At 45.0% G+C, this 23,904-nt stretch overlaps 1 protein-coding gene across 4 annotated transcripts in view; it reads left to right on the plus strand.

Annotated features, from left to right (window-relative positions):
• The window catches only part of CACNA2D1 (calcium voltage-gated channel auxiliary subunit alpha2delta 1), a 653,615-nt gene that overhangs the window by 71,488 nt on the left and 558,223 nt on the right, over positions 1-23,904 (plus strand). For all 4 annotated transcript variants that reach the window (XM_090041889.1, XM_090041890.1, XM_090041891.1 and 1 more), the window contains exon 2: positions 16,094-16,175. In XM_090041889.1, coding sequence (XP_089898015.1) covers positions 16,094-16,175 — 82 coding nt within the window. The remainder of the gene's footprint in view (positions 1-16,093; positions 16,176-23,904) is intronic.

Genomic DNA, 23,904 nt, shown 5'->3' on the forward strand with positions numbered 1-23,904 from the left:
AACAGCTAGTATTTGCTTCAGATTCAGATGTTTCAGGGGACAGTGATTCAGTTTGGTGATTCAGATAATTTTCCTGAATCTGATTTGGAGATTTGGCCACTGCCGAATTGGCCAAATCTCTAAATCAAACAAACCCCATCCCCTGCCTGCTCTCCCAGCCCTGTCAATGGCTGTCCTACCACCCCCAGCGTCCTGGCTCTTTTAAAAAGCCCTGCACTCACTGGCTCCTGTCAGGTGTGGGGGGCGATCAACATTGCCCCCCACTGCCCATGCTGCATGGGGGGCTCTGCTATGAGCCCCCAGAAGCTCCGATGGCCACTGCAGTAGCTGGTGAGTGCGGGCCTCTTTTAATGAGCCCGGGGGGCTGGGGCTGGGTGAGCAGGTGGGGGTTGTGGGGTGCTCAGGTGGGCTAGGGGAGCAGGCAGGGGATAGGGCCTGGCAGGGGTCCCCTCACGGTCCCCTTCCCATTCATCCAGCCCTCCCCCCACACCCCGTACTTAGCACCGAGTCTGGGTCCAGCTCCCTGCAGCAGTGAGTGGGGATTGCCCAGATTTCTGAAGCTGTCTGAATCTTTTCCAAATTGATTTCAGAGAGCTTTGAATCAATTTGGACCTGTTTATTGATCTCCCAATTTGATTTGTATTCGGAGATTTGGCCACCAAATCGGGCTGAATCTCCTCTGAATTGAATTGGCACCCGAAGCTTCACACAGCCCTACTAAATACCTGGCTTTGAACTCTTTGTACACCATTTCCTAAAGTACTACTGAGAGTGTGTCTACACATGCTATTTGCCCATAGCAATAAACTGTGGTGCATATTGCAGTAGTGTTTAGTGCTCCTGGGCATGCCGTTTGAATGTGGGCTTGGGACTGCAGCACTTTGAGCCAGGTCGGAGCATCCCTGGAGAATCAGCCTGCCAAGAGGACTGCTCCAACCTGGCTCAACATGCTGTGGAGGGGCTGGCTGGGGTGCAAGGGGACCCCTGCCAGGCCAATCTGGAAAGGAGGTCCTGCAGTGAAGAATCCTTGTACCCCATCCAGCTGAGTCAGCATATACATATGCACTGCTAAGCACAAACTCCGTAGCAGGGCAGTACTTGTAAATACTTTACGTCTATATCCTTGTAAGTACTTCACAAGTACTGCCCTGCTGCACTGTTAATTATTTTCCTGTGGCCTAATTTCCACCCCGCCCTCCCCCACCCAGAAGGTGAACCCGAGTTGGCAAATTTTTCTGTGGCCTAATAAGGTTGCACATGTAGACATGAGGTATTTACTGTGGAGCTAACTAATCTGCTTGGCAGTAAACCTCTCGTGTAGGTGTGCCCAGCATTACTAAATAGGCATAGCATTCAAGTGATGAATTAATTATACCATAGTGCAAATCCTTTGTCCCCTGAACAGTTCCAGATTCAGAAATATCTAGAGTCTACACAATCAGCTCAGATGTGTTTAAAAATCCTTTATTATGTCACATTGAATTAATTGTTAACAGTCCCTTTGAAGATTTGGATATATAGGCACCATCATCCATGACCTTGAGGCTAGATAGTGCAAAATGCTCTGTGTAGGGCTGCCCTTGAGGACTGAAAGCTACAACTGGTATAGAATATGGCAACCTGCCTTCTGATGGGTGGATTGCCAGGAGCACATAATTCTGGTGTACCAGTCTTCATTGGCTCTCAGTAGTTATCTGAGCGCAAATCAAGGTGCTGCTTTTGACCTAGAGGGCCCTACATACCTATGGCACTGACTTATACCTTATGTCATGAGGCCAGCTGAGAGCAACCTCATGCAAGTACTACCAACATGCCAAGTGTGCTTGGTGAAAATGCATGGGCAGCTGTTCTCAACTATTGCCCCTCGGCTTTAGAACTCCCTTCCTCTTAAGGCCCACCAGAGCCTGAGCCTGAACATCTCTGTGCGCTGTATGACCTTTCTATTTGGGCAGCAAACAAAGCCAGGCTGAGATCCTGTTTAGGGGGTCTCTCTCTTGCATTGGTATTCTAGTTCCCATTTAAGTTGTTTTATTGCTGCCCTGTTTTATAAGTATTTTGTTTCTCTTATTGCAAATTGTCCTGGGTCTTGTTGGGAAGGGTGGCAGATAAATCAATTAATCTATCAAATCAGATGTGTGAAGCTCATTTACTAAGATATCAATGGCTTTTCCTTGTTATGGTTTTCATGTTGCCAACAATCTATACAACTGAATGCTGGTTTCTCTCATCTCTAGCAATTATTTAGTGGGGTACAAGTTCAGGCCACCTTACTAAAGGCTTGATATGATGCCATGCATTCCAGTTAATAGAAGAGTAACTGTGGGACTTCAGTGGATTTTAGATCAGGCTTTATCCTTTGAGAACCATTATTTTCCTTTGACTTGGAATTCATGAAATTTGAGGGTGAAATTATCCAGCACATTGCAGGATAATTTGGTCAGTATTTCACAGGATCTGCCTCTGTTGCTTTTTTTTAAAACCGTTCTTCCATCTGTCTATCCATCCATCCATCCATCCATCTACCCATGTATGTGAAATACAAGTACTGTCAGTTTGATAGACCCTCAAATTATACAGTAGTATTACAGTTCAGTGGTTTAGCAGTAGGAGACATAAACACTAGTAAAACCGGTAATTTCTGTTTAAAAAATATTAATAGCACCATTATAATAAGTGTTCTTTCACATACTATCAATACAACGTAATAATGAGGAGTCCCTTTGTGCCCGTCAGTGTTGTCTATGAGGGGAAAATGGTAGATGAGGATTCTTTTATGATAATTTTGTAGTAGTAAGCATTTTTTTCTGTGGGGCTTTTTTCTCCTTTCAGCAACAGTAAATCTTCTCCCAGTAACATCTGATTCTGAGTGTGAAGGTTATTTTGAGGAGGAAAACAAAGTGTGGTGTTAGATTGGATAAATATAGCAATGCTTGCTTTTTCACTATTTCTAAGTCAAACCTCATTTATCTTCATTTTTCAAATACCACATTTCTTTTCTATTGAATTAAGAGCATGTGGTCTGCATTTTTTTTCTCTTTTTGATATGCTGAGCAATATTGACTAGTTTTGTAAATAGTTATCTCTTCAGTCCACAATTTCCCTTACTTTAAATTGATATGACCACGCAAGGTGCCGTTTAGAACCTCAGACAAGAATGCAGTCCCTGTCCTGAAGAGATTATAATTAAATTTTCAGTCTGTGTAATGATCTGGATGGGACAGACTGCTGTGTCCAGGCAGCAACATGCTGAAGTCAGGGGGCCCTTTAGGGGAACAGGGTCTGCCTATGTAATGGATAAGAGCCAAAAGCAGTATGTTTGGACTCAGAAGTCACAATAAATGAACTTGACTCAATGACAGAAGTACCATCAACTTCAGTGGCAAGAGGATACTGCCTAAATTGCATCAAACTCCTTATGCTTACTTACCAGATAAGTGCATACTTGGCACAAGTGCAAAATACAGTGTCAGTCGGAGTTGCCTACCAAATGCCAGTTTGTTGCTGCTGTGTAGAGGGACCTGAGCTGAGCGGGTACACTGGGATGGGACCCATGTACTGCATGCTCAGTGGATGTCTCTCTCTTTCTCTCTTTCATTCTCAAATCTTGCTCGCCATGATTTGGTGCAGGCATGAGAAAGGTATCAGGAGGTGGTACCTGACTGGAGATGGAGACAGCTGAGGACTCAGGTGTGGACTCTTCTTCCTCTACACCCCACCTCTTTCCATGCAGGTGTTTCCATTGATGCTTGGTGCAGATGCCTGGCCATGTGGGGCGTCTGGACTCATTGCCTACACCGAAGAATCCATGGCGGCAGGAGAGCAGCACTCCCCAGAGCCGGGGGCTCTAGTTGAGCTCTTAGGACCCTGCTGTCATCCTGGGTCAGCAATGTATGGCCTGCATAAGAAAATAAATGAACTAATCAAGCCTAAATAACAATATCCAAGCCTACCCTGAGCCTCTCTTTGGTCCACCAGTGTATCTTGACTGTCTTCCCTCAGGCGGCCTGAGCTCTTGAGGGCGTGCTTTGTGCACGAGTTCAATGCAAGTGAGCTGGTTCATCCTGGGTCAAACACTTTAGGTAAGGTGGGGCCAGGGGTGTCATAAACCCTGGGGCAGCCCCTAAGGTACCTGACCTCCTGTGGTGAGATGGTGGTCAGGAGTCTGTCTGCAGAGCTGTGCTGATCCAGGTCCTTGGTCCCAGGTCTTTTGTCTCCGGAGGGGGGGGCGCAGGATGCCATCAGCCAGACTTGCCTGTGGCTGAGCTCCCACCTCCTGGGGTTGGTGCATCCTGACTTAAGGGGTTCCAGATTGGTCTGAGCCAACCCAGACCCCTGCTCGCTCGCACGTGTCCTGCTGCTGCTGACAGGTGCTGAAAGCCCGAGATAGGCTCATCATCTCCTGCACCTGCTGCCTTCAGGCCCTAGGTGGTGCCTCCTGCGCCGGCCGTCTGCCTTCCTTCTGGGCCGTGGCCTGTGCCCACGTGGGGCTGGAATTCCGGCTCCGGCCCGGGAGTGGAGCCTGCTTGAAGTGTAACAAACATTTGTTATTGGCATAGTGGTTAAGTGCATGCTTAAGTGCACAGCGTCTTTCGATCTGCTGTCCATTTCATAATGTAATTGTACTCCAGTGAGCTGCATACAAATAGTGAAAGAGAAGTAGCAGCGGGGGCTTTAGCTGAACAAGTTTTAAAGCACCCTTACCGCCATTTTTCAGTGCCTGGACGCTAATACATGAGACACTGGAGTCTGCTGGAGCACGGTAATTACCACGCTCCAGCAGATTCTGTTAATTAAATGTGCTCTGACGTGCTGTAATTACAGTGCATCGGAGTAGCCTTGCTGCACATGTATAGGCGTCCTCAGTGTTATTGGTGCTATTTAATGCAAATTGTTGCACTTAGTTGGGATAAGCACATACGGTGGGGTCAGTGCATGGCTGTTTTTTCAATCCCAAGGCTATGCACTTAAACAAAGTACACTTTCTTTACCACTTGCTAATCAAACTTCCACAGTTCATTTCCTTTAGGGACTCTAAGGGCTCCACTTTCTACATAGCAAGGTATATGGTTTATTTTAAAAGCAGGTCTAACATAAAAAAGGAAGTTGGGTTAGGTTAAAAAAAGTCTTCTAGACTGAAGCTTTTAGTATGAGATTTAACTGGCAGGAAGTTTACTAGACTAAAATTAAACCCACTGATTTCTGGGGATTTCAGATTCATCTACTGAAAGAACGTCAGCCCCACTGTATGGATTGTAAAAATGGGCTTAATTGACCATATTTTTCCACCAGCATCCTACTGGGATCAGTGGACCATTCTGCTTAAGGACATGTTGGGTAAGCAGCAATCTCTTTAAGGAACTGAAACTCAAAAAGGAATCCTACAAAAGGTGGAAATTCAGTCATATCACTTGAGAAGGGAGTAAGAGTATTGCATGGGCATGCTAGGACAAAACTAGGAAGCCCATGTTTTGAGATGCAACTGTCAGGGGATATAAAAAGCAGTTGGGGATAGACTAGAAGGGGTTCTACCAGTATGTCAATAGTAAGAAAACCAAAGAAACCATATGTCCCTTACAGAATGCAGAAGGCAGTGTAGTTATAGATGCTGCAGAGAGAGCTGAAGTATGTAATGCCTTCTTTTTACTTCATTGCTCGCAAGTAGGGGCAACTGTTAGATAAGTGTAGTTGGCAGCAGAGATAGGAAAGCAGAAATGCAGCCTGGAGTAGTGGCAGAACATTTTGGGGATTACTTAGTGAAGGTAGCTACTTTCATGTTAGCAGGGCTAGATGGGATGCTCTCTAGGGTACTGAAGAAATTGGCTTAGCTAATTTCTGAGCCATTGGATAGCCATTGGCTATCCTCTTTGAGATCTTGTGGGAGTTGAGTGAGTGAGGGTCCTGGATGATCAGAAAAGGGCAAATATAGTGCTGATCTTTAAGAAAGGGAAGAAAGAGGATCCGGGGAATTACAGACCAGGCAGTGTGACCTCAGTACCCAGAATGATCATCATAGAGGCTCTCAGAGAATCTATTGTGAAACACCCCAAATGTGCTCACAAATACGGAGCATTTTCCCTGTCTGAAATGTACAGTATATTCAAACTTATCTTAGGGAAAATGGAATTTCACGGATTAATTTTTTTTCTTGCCCATTACTTTTATTGTATTTCAGATGCCCAAAAAGGGACTCAGAGCCATTGAATTACAATATGACATCTCCTTTGAGATGTCCTGAGTTGAATTTTCTCTTTGAAAGTTTTAATGTTAGTTGGTTACTAACTTTCACCACAGAATTTCTGCTGTTGGCCTTAACAGAAAAAAAGCTGTCTCTTTAAGTCATGAGACCTATGTTTGCTGTGACAGCTTTCCAATCGTTAAATAAACTCTGACCATGAGCAGCTGTCAGACAGACATTACACCACAGGCTTCAGTTAAAAGAAGCATCAGACAAGCATTCACTGCCTACAGGCTCTTGTTTCTCTCTCTCTCTCTCTTTCTCTCTCTCTCTCTAAATTGACACTTTTTTTTATTAAAACAAATACAATGAAATAAATGAAATTATATGATGTATTTGCATATGTTTAACAGACAGTGCCATTTTGGGCTGAGATTACTATGTTTTGCTGAATTTCCTGTGAAAGTGTAGAGTTGAGAGTGTGCACAGTTCGGAAGCACCGTCTATTAAGAACATATGCTACTGAGCTGCTTCAGCTGGTAGTGAAACTGGAGGCTTGATATTAGATGCTATGAAGTAATAATACCATTTGTGTTATTTAAATGCTTGTGGGAGTGGGAGCAAATCACACTAAAACTTCCTAGGAATGTTAAAGTGCCATTTATCTGCAGATGCTTCTTTAGCCCAATGAAGGGTGTTTGTGCCCGAAAGCTTGCTAAGAAGAATTTTTCCAACTATTTGTGTTGATCTAATAAAATATATTGGATTTACCTAAAGAACCGTGTCTGTCATTTTACACTATGGTACTTGTTAATGTTAGTCTGTGGAAAAACTGATTATTCTTCATTATTAATAAAGACCATTAGCCACTCCCATTAACCATTATACCACAAATAATATGAAGATATTTCCTGTCCTCTAGAGCTCAGACCTGAATAAGGGCACTTTATCCACAAAAGCCTGTACAACATCTCTCCCAACCCTCTCATACAGTTGGTTCAACAAAAAACATAACGACCCCTACCCCACCAAAAAATCTTGCCTCTTGTACATTTCCTGCACCGTCACAGCTGTGACAACACTGTAACCCTGCTATCATCTAGGATAGATATTCTAGAAAATAGCTAGTTGTGGGTATAAAATATAAAATCAATATTTGATAAAGAACAACTATTTTTCTAGAAATGGCTAAACTCGGGGGGGGGGGGGTGTCATTGGTTTAATTTACTTTGCTAGTTTCAGTGTAACTGGAGAAAGCCAGGTGCAGGTTTAGGCTTATGTGAGATCAGAATCAGCTGCTGATTTTTTTTTCTTAAACATAAGAAACACGTTAAAAGAAAAGCCAAGCACACTTTTTCCACAACAAGTTAGACATCAACTTGTGTCTAAAGCTTTACTATTACGAGAGGTATGGATATTCACTTTTCTAAAGGCAATCCACTTCAAAATTTCCAAAGGTTAAATATGTTACAGGCATTTTAACAAGCATAGGTTACCATCCCAGATTGAACTGAGCAAGTGGCAACTGGCAGTGAGAGAAAACAGTGTTACAGTAATGGTGCTATGATAATATTTCCATGTTTTTCAGGTTTTTTTACTTTTGAAAACCCTCTTTTCATAATGGAATTTACTGTTTCTTTGCTTGTCCCCTTTTCTGTGAGTTTATCACACAATCATAGGCAAGAAGAGAGACTTTAAAAATAGGAGGAGGTCATTGTGAAACCAGCAGATGATCTCAAGGACATCTGTAGTACCTGGAAATACTGTTAACCATTGTATTTTTTTAATCACTGAGCAGAAGGTAAGAATAGTAGGTCGCATATATAGGGCTGATTTACCTTCTGGAGTATTATTTTTTTTTTTTGTAGGGACCTGAGCAGCATAGAGTACGATCCAGATTGGACACCCAATAGGTAGACTCGGATATGACCCTAAATGTTTACTTGATGTTAATTCCACAGGACATTGAAACCATGCAGCTTGATGTGATTTATATTTGACACTTCTGAAAAAAAATTGGGGAGAAAAAATTATATAAGAGCTTCTGACTAATTTCTGTATTAATTACAGTTGTCGCAAGAATTTGATCAGTGAATCCAGAGACACGTCAAGCTTATGTTGTGTCATCCTTGGGGAGATCCAGGATAGAAATGAGCAAAGAAATGGCTCAGTGGGGTCCTTTTGTTAGGATGCTGAAGAAGAAAAGCAGTTATGAACTGTGTCTCTGAGGAGCAAACCCATCTGATCTATGGAATAGCATTAAAACAATCCCTTGTCCTGTCCCTAGCCCGAGCCTGACTGGGCAGTGCAAGGCTCTGTCCCCTCTCTCTTTCTTCTGTCCCCCTTTCTGTTAGTGGGTGAAGGCTGCTCTTATTTTGCCTTTTCCTTTAGGCTCTGCCCAGTCTGGGCTGTGGCCTCCCCTGAGGTCTCTCACCCTGAAACTGGTAAAGTCAGTCCCCCAAAAATACAGGAAAAAAAATCATAGTGCCCTCTGTTCTGCACCCTCTGTGCCTCTCCTCACAGCTGCCCTGGTTCACCAAGTGTTACTACTGTTATGAACAGAAAAATAAAAACAAAAACAAAGTACAGGCCTGTGTTGGGCTCTTACAGGGACCTACTTTATTTGTGGTTTCACAGAAACCACGAAATCCAGGATTGTCCGTGAAATCCAAAAATCAACATAAAAAAACATAATGAAAATAAAATGCTGGCTCTCCAGTGGGATCCAGTGGTCCTCGCTGCTGGGAGGGGAAGGTGCCAGCTGGTGAGGTGGCATAAAGGGCAGGAAACGAGATGGGGGGCCCTTGTCCTTCCCCTCTTCCCTCTCCCCCTGCCCCGGGGCCTCTGCCAATCAGCACTGAGGAGTGGGGTGTAGAAAGGGCAGCCAGCCATCAAGATGTTGGCTGCCCCCTAGTCCCTCCCCTGGGCCTCTCCTCCAATCAGCATTGAGGGGCAGGGTTGCTGCAAAATGCCCATGAAATGGGCTCTGTGTACCACAAGCGGGCTGTGGAAAACCCTTTGTCTCACAGTGATTTAGTTCCATCCCTAGTTTCAAGCAGCCCATGGTCCTCGGGGCATGCTCTCCCCCAGCCTTTCAGTTGCCAACACGAACAGTTCTCAGTCTGTTTGGGTATACTCAACCTGCCCTTTTTCCTTCCCTCTCCGCACAGGGCTTCTCCAAGGTGGACATGAAAACATCCTTAGTTCTTCGTATCCCCTTCCCAGAGATTTCCAAGGCACAAAAAAAGGTGGGGGGAGAGAGGGAGAGACAGAGAGAGGGGAAAAAATGCACTTCCTTAGCACTTCCCGAGCACCAAAGTCCCTTTTCTCCAGCAGCAGCTATTCTGGCTAGAGGGACTTCTACCCTCGTCTCCCTCTGCCACCATGGTCAGCCCCCTGGACACAGTTTATATGTCAGCCATGCCCAGCTGGTGGGCTGACCAGTTGTGTGGGTCCTTGGGCACAGGTGTGATCAGTCTCTTTCTCCCCTCCCTCTGCTGGGTCCTGCAGCTGGCTGACTGCAGGCTGAGCTTTGTAAGTGGGTGCCCCTAGCTCAGGGTGCAGCATTTCCCCTGAGCATTCCCTGTTTTTCTTCTCCCCCAAATGGCTCTCCCTTCCTGCCCAGCTGGGGCTTCTCGTAACAGAGGGGATCTGTACCCTGGCCATGCTAGCATGGTCTTTCCTTATAGCAATTGATCCTCCCCTTCTCTGGGCTGCAAAGGTTTGAACCTTAAAGGGGCCTCGCTGCCTTTTCTTTCCTGGCCCCCTCTACTCCATAACAGGGTTAGGATCCCCTGGTACTACTAGCACAGTGGCCATTTTACTACAGTCCTGCTTAGTGCCACTTAATTGTATTAGCATGGTGGTAAGAAATGCTAGTGGCTCAGCAGTTGTGTCAAAATGTGTGGAATGGATGCTATGAATGCATATGAAAACACCCTGTACCATCTGAAAGAATCTGAGGGGCTTTTCTCTGGCCCATTTTGGGCCACCTTAAAGAATTGTTTTTGTACTAGGACCCATTTGTAAATTTGGCCAGTCCTGACCCAGTGCCCCCCACTCGTGACCCACTGCCCCCCACACTCAACCACCCAGTATGGGGTGAGGGGGGCTGTGTAGGACATGGGGGGCCCCCAAGCAGCCACTCACAGGCTGTAACTCTGTCAGCCTGCAAGGGAAAAGCCATGGTTTCCCATGTCTTCCTCCTTTAAATCCATTTTTAAAATTTGTTCACAGCCCTTTCATATATCCTTGCAGCTCACTTTTGGGTTGTGACCCATGGGTGTAGAAACGTGGCACTAGATCATACTGCACTGTAATAGATGTTATTATGTTCCCATTGTATTGTACTGTATAATTCGTGTCACATTCCAACCTAATATAATATGAAAGGATGCACTGTAATGAGATGTGTTCCATCCTTAGGTTATTTTTTCCTCCTTTAACAAAGGCATTTCGATTTGGATTACAGACAACACATCTGCTTTGCAACTGAATCTCTAATAACTCCAAATATGGAAAAAAGAACATAGAGAAATGGCCAATTTCTGCTTAGTGTTGAACCATTTGCAAACATTAATGTATCTTGAATAACAGAGCTTAACTGCTGAGAGCACAATTAAATTCCATGCTTTCTACAGTCTAGAGAAGTACCATAGACACGAATAAGATGACGCTGGGATGAAAGGCACCTTGGGATATAATTGCAGTAATATTTGGATATGCCCTACAAGGGCAGGAAGACCCTTAAGGAAGGACATTGATATCACTGGAGTTAGGGCCAGATTTCCTTGTGGATGTTTAAGCTTGTTGTCTCTCCAGATGCTCTGGAGAGGTGAAAGGGGTGACTTTTCTGTATACTGGACCTCCTTATTTCCCCCCTACTAGGCCTGTGTGAGTCAGAAGTGATCCAGTCCGACTTAGGATCCAGCCACTTCTGATGCCAGGGATCCGATCCAGAGCTGCCGACCAGGTTTCTACTTCAATCCGGCTGAAGCAGCTCTGAAGCTTCAGAGCCGCCTCAGAGATCTGGCCAGAGGGTATAATGGGGAATCAATGAAATATCAATAGCTTTGTTGTTTTTTGTCTGATTTAGATGAAACCTGCAGGAATTGTAGCGTCTGATGGGACCATGAAGCCTGCCAAGTGTCAAGAAGATTGGTGCAGGAGTTTGGGGGGAACTGTACTCCAAATTTTTTAAAGCAAAACTCATGTCACGTGTATGTGTTACAACACAGGGGGGTCAAAACTGCAGGAGTGGTAGCCCCTGGGGAGGCCACAAAGCCTGCCAAGTTTCAAGAAGATCAGTGCAGGGGTTTGGGGGGACCTGCACCTCAATCTGCTGACAGGCAAAACTCATGACATGGTATATTAAGGCATGTGTATTAAGGCACAGCAGGGTGAAAGCTGCAGGGGTGGTGGCCCCTGCTGCGGCCACAAGCGTGCCAGCTGTGGCTTCTGGGGCCCTGCACTGCTAGCTGCTGACAGACAAAACTCGTGACATGGGTGCTTGTGCAACTGACTGTCTCTGTCTCAGGGCACTTGATTGTCTGTATTGATTATTTCCTCTCCTTAGTCATGTTGTAGGTGTTAATTGATGGTAAATTACTGGCTACATTAGCTAGGTCATGTGTATTGAGCTGGTCCCTGAGTGAATCGTGACTGATTGGTTACTGGTAACACAGTAGCTCAGCATCTAGGCCCGCAGTAGTCCCCACCCCCCCCGCCCCAAGACAGACACAGTTGCACAAGCACCCATGGCATGAGTTTTGTCTGTCAGCAGCTAGGGGTGCAGGGCTCCAGAACCCCCCTGCACTGATCTCCTTGACAGCTGGCAAGCATCATGGCCACAGCAGGGGCTACCATCCCTGCAGCTTTCACCCTTAACGCACATAGTGTCACCTGTTCCAGATTTTGTTTGTCCATAGCTTGAGGTGCAGTTCCCCACAAACCCCTGCATTGATCTCCTTGAAACTTGGCATGCTTTGTGGCCTCAGCAGGGGTAGCATCCCTACAGTTTTCACCCCCCTGTGGTGTAACACATAGACGTGACATCAACTTTTCTTTCAAGAATTTGGGGTGCAGTTCCCCCTGAACCCCTGCACCAATCTTCTTGAACCTTTGCAGACTTCATGGTCTCAGCAGAGGCTACAGTCCCTGCAAATTTCATCCAAATCAGACACAAAACAACAAAGTTATAGCTATTTCATTGTTTCTCCATTATACCCTATGGCCGGATCTCCGATGCAACTCTGAAGCTTTTCTGAAGTGCTTCGGAAGCTCCAAACTGCTTTGGAAAGCCTAAAGAAGCCATTGCTTCGATCCGGACATGCTGCTTCGGATGCTGAAGTGTCCAAAGCTTCTCCGGATCCGAAGCTCTGTCTGAAGCTCGCACGGCCCTACCCCCTACAACACTTCTGTGTTCTTTTCACAAGCATCAAGCTAGCTGCATAGGGAAGATGGGATGAAATAGAGAGATGGAATTTCTATTGAAATCAGACTGCGGTGTAGACTCCCAAGGGAAACCATGAAAATTGGACCACACAATTGTTCTGGAAAATGTACTTGGACAAAGTAAGTTTGCTTTATCTAGCAGGAATGTCGGGTAGGCAACCAAATAGACCTTTAAAAATGACCTGTTTTTCATTTCTGAACATGGGAAGTTGCTTTCCTGCCTGTGTGCAAGTCCATGTCCTAGGAGCCTGTTTTGCTTGTATGGGAATGGGCCTTGGGGAAATTTTGCATGGCATTTGACTTTCTCTAAGATGTTTGGCATTTTAGATAATGTGTATATGGGAGAGTCCCTGATTTAAAGACCTCAGCCTAGATTCTTTTTTGTCCAGATTTTCTGTTTTCATGCAGCAGAGGGGACCCATACATAGGGAAGCTAGTACTGTACCTTAAATAAGCCATCCATACCGGCATATGCTTGGCCTCTGCAGAAATAGACCAATTTTGGGGACTGCAACAATTATGCCAGCTGGCAGTGTTCCCCAAGGGAGTATAATACTGGCCAGTCAGATTGTGGGAGCTCATCAGACACCTTTGTGCATGACTGGTGCCAGGTGCCACGGTGAAACAGGTGCAAAATGCATGCCCACAGAATTCCCTCCTGAGCAGAACCTGACCCCTTACACCAACAGATTGCTGCGGAAAGACCAAAACAGAACTGGGATTCTGGCCTTTGTGATGCCCTAATTTGTAGTGTTTTGTGAATCACTGTTGTAGACTAGCTAGTGCACTTCAGTATTCCAAGTACGCAAAACAGTTCATCAAGAGGAGAAGCTGGGGTGGTGGTGGGGGGAAACAAATGAAAATTTTATTTTGTAAAACCATAGAGTGAGCTGACCAAAACTGCAAATTGCTGCCAGATTTATCACTTTTCATTTTTGAAATTCACTTAAATTATTTTTAAAGAAGGGTAAAAACCCTTCATCTTCATTATAATCATAACAGTAATAAAGATACACTGGAGAAAACCAAGACTTTCTTTTCAGAGGTTCAGTTTGAGCTCATGAACCTAAAAAAAATTCAGTTAGGATTAATTTGTAATAAATGACTGCAATGAGATGGTCTCCTTTTGCCATGTCGGTTGATTTGTTTTACCCACTGATACAATAAGCAGAACCCCCTGGGAGTCTGTAACTAACTTTCCTGTCCTCAGCATTTTTTTTTCTACAAGTGCTACCTTTGGAATAATAATAATAAAAATGTTTCAAAAGTGAAAAAACATCTCATAGGGACACATGCAAATGACCTTGTGCCAGTATGGGAGAGGACTGAGAACGATATGAGTTCCTACAAGTTGGAATCCTCAGCCCTGCATTAGGTGTGCTGATTCCCCATACAGTATATGAGGAAAATTTGGCTCCTGAGGTATGGCTTTTCTGATACTAGTTGCATCATAACTACTCCAAATCAGGTAGAACGGGGATTTTAACTTAGGGCTGTACCTTTTGAGCTGTTGGCTATTATGGGGTCAGAAGCATCTATACACCATTGTTTATAGACTGCTTTTTTATGCAGACTACATCTGGCTTAGTTTATGGTCTGAGCATACTGGTAGGATTGGGCAGTGCCACAAAGACCAGTAAGTGCCTAGTTTGAAAATCCTGCTCTTGGACCTCAGTATGAGTTAGGGCTCTAAACAACTCATTTATAGGATGGTGTTAGCACTTGCAATGATTTCCACATGTTCAATGGCAAAAAGTTAAGTGCTTAAGTGCTTTCACAGTCAGGGCAGCTAGGAGCTGGAACCAGCTTCCTAGGGAAGTGGTGCTGGCTCCTACCCTGGGGATCTTTAAGAAGAGGCTTGATGACTACCTGGCTGGACTCATCTGAGTCCAGTCTTTTCTCCCGCCCAGGCGGGGGGTCGGACTTGAAGATGTACAAGATCCCTTCCGACCCAACTTCTATGATTCTTAGAGGGGTAATTGATGACTGAGTCGTGATTTTGAAAATGTCACTGGCAACTTAAATGGTGGATTTGGGGATCTTGGTACTTATATTTATGTATACATTAGATAGATATGTCACTCTTCACAAGAAAGGCTTGGGAAGGCTTACAATAAAAGACAAAACAATATAAAAATAGAAGAAATGATTTAAAACGATAACACAGAATGAATTCTTATCCCTAAATCCCCAATATCCAGGAGCAATCCACTCCCATTCTGCTCTCCTGCCCCTGACCAAGGAGATGTCCCTCCCTGACCTTGCATCCAGACCAACCCAGCCTCTCTTCCCAACCCTCATTCAGTATCTCCATAAAAAAAGAATTCCCACCCCTACATTCCTCCCTTTCTCTACCCACTCCTACTCTCAACACTCTTACTCAAGAGTTTCCTTCCCTTGATTTGCTGTCCCTCCCAAGATGTACCTCCCTCTCAGAAAGATGCCATGGTTGTCTCCAAAATCCATTCATCCTTTCTTCCTCCCCCACTATGGAATTAAAAAAAAAATGGAACAGGTAATACAGTAAAACATTGCTCTCCCTGTCTTTGTCAATGCTGAAGAGCACCCTTGAGCATCACTTTTTTCCTTTTAAAGCCTGTGGGCTGAGTAGGCCTTTCCCTTTCTAGCCTGCTCAGCAACCTGGCCCTTCAGATTCAGCTCCCAGTGATTCTGAGGTTTTGCACCTCCGTACTTCAATGTCCTATGTCTAGAATAGATATACATCACAGGGCTGTTGAAAGGATACATATATTAAAATTTACGGGATAGCTGGATGTTCTGGTGATGGGGACTATACCATTGATAGTAGTGTGAGCTGATAGCATTCATGCTTCCACAGCTGCCAGTTGAGCAATTGCTATAGAAAGCTGTATGGAAGTCAGGCTTGAATAAAGGTCACCCCTGCCAGAAGGAAGCTTACCATCAAAATGTGAATAGGGCACTAGTTCGGTCTGAATAATGTTTAGTATTGGACCTCTTTGCTGCAGCTGTCACATTGGTTGTGATGATGGGTTTTGAGAAATAAACTGTAGTCTGGTAGGATATACAGTGATGACCATGAAGTCTTAGAAGGATAACAGAAAAAGTTAGAAGAGAATTGGTTCAACTTCCTGCATATTTCCCCATATTTAAGACATATTCTGAGAGGGCAAACAACTGATTTGTCAGCATTCAAAGACAAGGCTCTATACAACTATTTCCATATGTTTTGATTTTTTGCCCTTTTCTTGGTGCTACGTAATTGCAGGAAATTTCCTAATTTGCTAGGCAGAGAGCTTCTATGACAGTGAATAGGGAAATAGCATGTCTGAAGCAGATTCACAACAATATCAAGGGGACTTCAGCATCAGTCTACCACGTGGAAGATAATCTGTCAGCCTGCATTTGCGTTTGTGATCTTCATAGCTATTTGCCATTGATCTGATGAGACGTCTCTTTCTCTATTTTTTTTTTTTATTTGTGTAGAATAAAATCATGGGTGGAAAAGATGCAAGATGACCTTGTAACATTGGCAAGAACTGCAAGCGGGGTGGACCGGCTGGCCGAGGTAAGTCAGAATGGGTGGAAGCTTTATCTGCAAGGAGCATGGTGAAAAATGCATAGTATACATCATCTAGAGGATAGAATTAATTCATCCTATCTAGCAATGACTTCTCTGGGAATTAAACTCTACAGCATCCCTTTACTCTAATGTTTACTTAGAGGGAAATGAATAACATAGACATCCATTAATTCACTCCTTTAATGTTGAAGCACTTGCTTATTGCTAATATTTAATCAGCTCTGGTGTACCAGGCATATGGTTTACCATTGTTGTAACTCACTTGCATGATAACAGAGCTCTTTTATATTATATATTTGTCAAATATAGTATCCAGGAAGCAACTGTTCAGGGAAAGATAGTAAAAACCTCTGCTCTGTATTGAAAGAGAGAAGACAAGTTTTTTGATGCACACATTTTCTGAATAGAGACAGACTTTATTGGCGGCATGTCAATGGAAGACAATAAAAGCTATCTTATTGAATTCAGTTACGCTAGTTTAATTCAGAGTATATATTAGAAGAAAAATTCTTCTTTTCTATGGAGAATTATCTATATTACCTTATTTTATTATTTCTTTCTTTCTGTCTCTCAGACTCTCTGTCAACCATACACATGTGCACCCATACACAGGCACACACTTAAAGGACTTTTAGGATTTTAAATCGAAAATCAAGCACTCAGAAGTCAGCAAATCCTAGATTTATGATTGCCTGCGCATAAAAGTTTGCGAAGGCAGCCATAGTTTTCCCATGTGCTGACTTCCTATTGCTTAATTTTGGAATCTTAAAAAGTCCTTTCTAATATATTTATTTTTATGTGTTCATGTTAAAAATAGTATATGATCATGTAACTAAACTCAGTGTCATAATCTAAGGAAGAGTTAATTCAAGTTACAGAAGCAACCTTCATTTTTGTCTTGCTAAATTTTTTGTATTTTCAAAGTACTTGAATTTGCTAAAAAGTATGGTTCAATATAATTTTTAAAAAAATGTTTAATTTTAAGGGTTTTTTAATAGTCTGGAAAAAATCAATGTTCTATCATGCCACACCTTATTGATGCCAACATTTGTCACCAACAGGGTCAGAATCTTTAGCTCCACCTCGCAAACCTCTACCACTTGATCTACTATAGCAGTGTTTCTCAAATGTTTGATACCTGCGGCACCCTTTTTTTTTTTCTGGGTTAAAATTGGTGACTCCTAGTTGGCTTATCCAGCACTTGCACCAGAAAAGTTGTTCCCAACACTCTCCAAAAACTTCCTTGCAGAGCCATCCCTAGGGGTGTGCAGGGCCCAGGAGGGTGGGTGGGGGGGTAGTGAGCAGGGAGGCGGGAGTAGTGAGCTGGGGGGCGGATGGTGGTGAGTGGCCGGACCACAGAGCTGGCGGCGCGTGGTGGCTGCATCGGGGCTCCCCAAAGCATGGGGCCCAGGGCAGCTGCCCTGCTCACGCACTCTGCTTCCTGGATTGCCTGTGCACAGCTGTATTGCTCTTCTAGCAGGCGTTGGGGTGATTGAGGCACTGCATGAGAACCAAGGCCTGTGATCAGGAAACTTCCACTAGCTGTTTCAAGAAAGCCTCACTTACCTCATCCTCTGGATCTGGTGGTCTATAGCAGACACCCACTGTTACGACACCCTGATCACTCTCCCCTCCCACCCAAATGCAGAGACTTGCAGCAGGCTTGTCTCCAGTTTCATACTGAAGCTCTGAACAATCACAGAATAATTTAACATAAAGTATAAGTTGTCCTCCTCTTCTTCCCTGCCTGTCCTTCATGAACAGTTTGTACGCATCCAAGACAGTGCTGCAGTCATTTGAGCTCCCAAGTCTCTATTATGCCAGCCACGTCATAGTGCTGTGACTCTGCGAGGACTTTCAGTTCTTCCTGTTTCACAGGTTCTGTGCATTTGTGTACAGACACCTATGGTAACTAGCCAATGACCCTTTTTCCCAGGAAGAATCAGAAGGCCTCCTCTGCCCCCTCCTGCTTATGCTTCCTCCAGGTCGCTCGTTTTCCCTCTGACCTCAGGGCTTTGGTCTCTACCCCGCTACTTTAAAGCCCTCCTCGCTAGTTTAGTGAGCCTGTCTGTGAAGATGTTCTTCCCTCTCTTCACCAGGTGGATGCTCTTTCAATCAATCTTTCTTTTTGAAACAAGAATCTGTGGTCAAAGAAGCCAAAGCTCTGCTGGTGACACCAGTTGCAGAGCTATGCTTTGATTTTCAGGATGCGTCTGCTCCTACCTGGGCCCTTCCCCTTGACTGGAAGGATCAAGGAAAACTCTACCTGAGACCCTGTCCTCTTCACCCTTGCACCCAGAGCCCTGTAGTCATTTTTGATCTGCTCAGGGTCACCCCTGCCAATATCATTCATACCCACATGGATGATCAACAGAGGGATCCTGGTTTTCTCTGATTTAAAAAAACAACAACCAATTTTCGGTTTAAAAAAAAAAGTAATCCTAAATCCACATTTGTCCATGATTGAAATGAAACACCACTAATATATAGATATATCTATATTCTGGAAATTTTGGAAAATGTGGACTTGGGCTTACTTGTTTTAAACCAAAACTTGGGGATTTTTTAAATCGGGGAAAACCGGGATCCCTGGTGAGCAACATGAAGTTCTGGACAGAGGGCCAGATGAGTCTCAGTAATCCTTTCACGACATCTTGGATTTGAGCTCCAGGTGGGCAGCAGACCTCCTGAGACCAAAGGTCAGGCAGATGGATGCCTCTGTCCCTCGCAAAAGGGAGTCTCCAGCCACCACTACCCATTGCTTCCTCTTAGTGGCAGTGGTCTTGATCCTCCCAATCTTGGAAATGCCTGGCCTAGCCTTTTCCATCAATGGAACATGTTCCTCCTTCTGTGTGGCCAGGGCTCCATATCTGTTCTCCAGGCAAACCACTGCAAGTGAAGATAAAGACTTCTGCTAGCTGTCAGAGGGTCACAAGCTTGCAGCTTTCTGGGAATCCATGTCCTCCTTTTCCTTCTCTAGCACTTCTTCTGGTAATTCTTCTTCCACAGTCCTTGAGGTCTCCCCCAGTATCAAATTGATGAAGTCCTCATGGTGGTGGATGCTTTAGAGCCTTGCCACCTTCTCCTGTAGCTCTCTTGCCTACTCCCCAAGGGATAGCGTGTAGAACTACCACCTCTATAACATTTCTAAATTGAGTGGCACCTGGTTGAGATGGATATAAAATCAGAGAAGATAATGGAGGAGGGCCTTGAGGCTAGAAAAGTTAAGAATCACTGATCTAACTGGAACCAATTAAGGGTGGTGGGAACAGGACCTCGTCCCACTGTACTCTGCTCTTTTCATGGTTTGCTCCCGCTCAATCCTTGGTCTGTACCTCAAGGGACAAGGACATCCTCTTCTGTTGGGGCTGCTCCTGCAGGGTCTTATATGCCAGCAACCAACCCTATGGCCTCGCCTGTATTCTGGAAGCATGGGGGATTGGAGGGGACAAGCCAGGCAGCTCTCTCTGTGCTTCCACCTATCCTGCTCACAGAAGAGTATGCTGTTGGAAGTGTTGGTGGGGATGGTCTGGCACAGGGGCAGCCTGGGGGTAGGGAAGGTGGGGAAGTCAGCAGCAGTGGCAGTAGTCCCCAGAAGAGCTGGTGCGGGCATGGCTGATGTAGCTGGGGCAGGTGCAGGGCTGTTTAGCAGCACACTTCCATCGCATTTTGGCATGCTAGTGTGTCATGGTACAACCTTTGGGAATCGCTATAATACAGTGACTGATAGCAGTAGTAAGTGGACCATAAGGAGGAGAAATAAGACACTTTGCTAGTGAGTTTCACCTGATATCTACTGACACCAGGGAATGGTCGGATTTTGGAATCCTGACTTCTGTTTCATGCTCTGGAGGGGAGTGTATTCCAGTAGGTGCAGACTCATTTTTCCCATGTTTGACTCCTTTTCCTGATCCTTACCAACCTGTGTCCATCCAGTTGTTTTCACGCTGTCTCTTCATCTTGATTATTCTTGTTCTCATGAGGCCATGTCCACTCACCAATTTATAGGCTTCTCATCCCCCGTCCTACTTTCTTTGCTTAGCTAGTCCCTGAGTTTCCAGACTTCATTCCCAGCCAGGCTTATTTTCTGTCTTTCAAATTTAACCGGGACTAATTAATATGCAGTAACATACATGCATAGCCTCAGGGCCAGACATGAGGCACAGCCAGCCATGGCTGGCCACCAGGGGCCAGAAGCATCAGCTCCTTCCTGGGGGGGGGGTGGTCCCTGGCCAGGTGCCTAAACAAAATGCCCCATGAGTCAAGGACACTGGGCACAGCTGCATACCATCACTGACAGGGAGGACTGTGCCAAGCCACCAGCCTCACCTGTCCCAGACCCATGATAAACCCCGCACTGAGGGCCCTCCCCACCCCTCAGTGCCCTCCACCTGGCCAATCTGTCTCACCCCCACATTGCCCTCTGTACCTCCCCCCATAGCTGTTATCCAAATATGTTCCAGCACTGACTTCCCTCCTTTCCTCCTTGTCTAGTCTTAATGGTTTCCCCAAGTTCCTGCCCAAAGTCTCTTTTAACTAGTCAGTCCTGGTTGTCCCCGTACTTTTCATTTAATGTGATTCTCCTTTCTTTTCATCTTTCTCCAAACTCCATTAACTCTCAGTCCTACTCCTTGCCTATTCATGGCCAGATATTCCTTACCCCAGTTCCAAGTTGCAGTTGCCTTCCCTCCTTATCCTTCCCAGCTTCTAGTTCCACATTGTCCTGTACAGATTGCTTGTTCAGCTTTCATCTCCCTTTGGACAACTGCCTTGTCCACTCAGTCGGGGGCATGGAGAACAGCCTCTCTACTCGTAGTGTAGGCATCTTGATGAAGCATGACCCAAAGCAGTCCAGAGTTTCCATTCCTCATCCCCAGGGTAAAGGAGGCCTGCTATGCACAGAGCCTTTGGGGAATTTAGTTGGTCAACTCTTTATGTGGACTCTAAGCATGACTGCTGTGCAAAATTATGATGTGAAATGTTCACCAAATGTATTAATAATCAATGCAGCTATCTTTACCTATAAGAAACTGCAGAAAGCCAAGAAAAATATTATTTTATGCATATTGTATAAAAGTCCCTTTTGAAAGCCAAAAGACAGAACAAAATACAGATCTAATGCAAATGAAGGAGCTATTTCAATGGATATATTGATGGGCTTATGAATAGTTCTTATCTCAGAATGAAAACCATAAATGCTAAGAATTTCCATGTAAGATATCACTTTATATACAGGCCATTTGGGACTGACCTATACTATAATATGACTTTCACTAGTCACAGATTTTAATTGGTTTTCTTCTCTGCAAGTGGGAGAATAAAACCCTGGAAGGTGTGACCCAAGCAATCTCTCTCTCCTTTGCATCTTGTTTACAAGCTATCCTTGTCACTTTAGATTTAAAAAAACATGCTATTTTTTCTAGTATCCTTCCATTAATATCTTTCCATTAATGCTTAGATAAATCTCTTCTGACATGGACCTGAGTCTTACCGAATTGGGGATTAACATACATTTAAAAGAGTGAAAGCTATAGCTAGGAGCACTTGTTTTGTATTTTTAATGGTAAGAATCTGCTTTCAGTTGCTTCGAAATTTTAAGTATTTGGGTTGAATGTTTAGGTGTAAAGTAAGGGTGAGTGAAATATGGCCCACAGGCTGGATCTGGCCCACCAAGGGATTTTGTCTGGCTTGCCATGGGTTTCTCGGCCTTTCCCAGCCCATCTGGCCATGGCACATGTGGCCAGTCCTGCCTCCCCTGGGCCTAGAGTGGGGCTGGGGTGGTGCAGCAGCCAGATTTGCTTCTGGGCAGTCCCTACAACAGGGTCTCCTTCCAGCTGCTGCTGCCAGTCTCTGCTGCTGCCCCACCAGACCCAGAACTGCTGCCCCGACACCCTGGCCCATCTGCCCTGCGCCCACTTCCAGGGGCACTGGACAAGGTGGGTGGAGTCTCCATTAAGACTGGCCTGGGACCTGAATGGGCAGGGTTCACAGCTGTGTGGATGGGATGGGACTAGGATGGGTAGGGAGCAATGTCTGGGAGTGGCAGGTGGGGGCAGGGCCAGGGCTAGGATTGGGATCGGGATTGCAGCACACTGACAGTGTGAAACTGGGAGTTTGTGGCAGAGCCATGATCAGCTGCTCAGACATCCCTGCTGCGGGCATTGGTTCTGAAGGTAGAGAGGTGAGGATAGCTGATCATGGTGCTGCTTCAGGCCCTGGCCCCATGTTGTCACAGCCCCATGATCTCAATCCCAGCCTTGGTCTATCCTGCTCATTCTGCTCCTGGTTGCTCCCAACTGCCTGTGGCTCCATCCCATGCGCCCGGTCATGCATTTTGCCTGTGTGGGTCCTGGCCAGTCTCCATGGAGACCCTAAGATTACCAGGCAGTGACAGCACAGGGCTAGGGCTTAGGGCAGAGGGGTGAGCTGTTTTCCTTGCCAGCAGAACTGCCACCCATTGCAGGCGTGTGCAGATTGTGGCTCTTCCCTGGCCCGTGGTGTAACCTGATGAAGCCTACTGAAGTCAATGGAAATGCTCCGAGTGACTTCCGGTACGGATCTTCTAGTCTCTGTATTTTGGGGAAACAAAAGAGAGAGACAAGGTTGAGGTTTTTCCCCATTTGTGGAGAAGGGCACAGATGGGGAAAATTATTAGTGTAAAAAATGCTGGGGTGTTTTTTGGGGTTTTTAAGGGTATGATGATACAATGATCACAAAGCAAGGAAAAACGTTCACAATTTTATGTTCAAATTTTTCATCCACTGATTGCCTCAGCTGTGGTAATGTGTAAATCCAATAGAGTTCCATTAAATGCACGGAAAGGGCATTCAGAGGTGATGTGGTTCAGAGTTTGAACAGGGGTGCCACGGTCACAGGTCAGTGAGCTAGTCCAGCCCCATAGATGTAACAGAAATCCACATCTGCCATGTCCTGACCTGATTTGGTTTAGAGAAGACCAAAGGTATCTAAGGAGATCAAAGCCAGCTGGTTTAATGGAGGGATTTGTAATAGTAATTTCTGTATTAAGGGTGAATTGAGACATTCTTGCATCCAGCTGTTTCCAAGACAAGCTAACAGGCGTTACTGTTATGAACAGCCGAAGTACCAGAGTACATGGGGGTAGTTAGCTGAAATATTTGTTTTGGAAAATTTTAGGAAGGAGAAATATATCTCTGTTCTAGAGAAAATCAGTTTTGATTTGGTCAAGTGGTGAGAGGTTGAAAATCACAACTAGCATGGATAATATCTTTTTAGCCCCTTAAGCTCCATCTTCCACTGAAATCAGTGGGAAGACTCTTGTAGTTACTAGGTGCGTCTACATAAGACATTTACCGTGGGTTAGACTAATTAGTTCTGTAGTAAACATTTTGTGTCTGCGTGTGTAACCGTATTAGGCTGCAGGAAACTAAACTCCACAACAGCACAAGTGTAGACACTGATGCGGCTGACTGGGGCATGAGGGTGCATCCTAGTGCTTCAGCCAGCCCCTCCACAGCATGTGCCAGGTCAGAGCAGGCTGTCAATGTACTGTTGTCCCAGGAGCATGTTTGACCAGAATACCTGGGAGCAATAAACTCTGCCATGGTATGCATCTGAGTTTGTTGCTGCATGCTAATAGCACGTGTAGATGCACCCACTGAATCCTCCCTGCAGCTTCACATGCCCAGTGTATCAGTAGGACTCCTGGGGGTATATCCCATGATTATTGGTACTA

This window comes from Crocodylus siamensis, chromosome 4, assembly GCF_052110815.1.
Source record: "Crocodylus siamensis isolate JL-2025a chromosome 4, ASM5211081v1, whole genome shotgun sequence".
NCBI lineage: Eukaryota > Metazoa > Chordata > Crocodylia > Crocodylidae > Crocodylus > Crocodylus siamensis.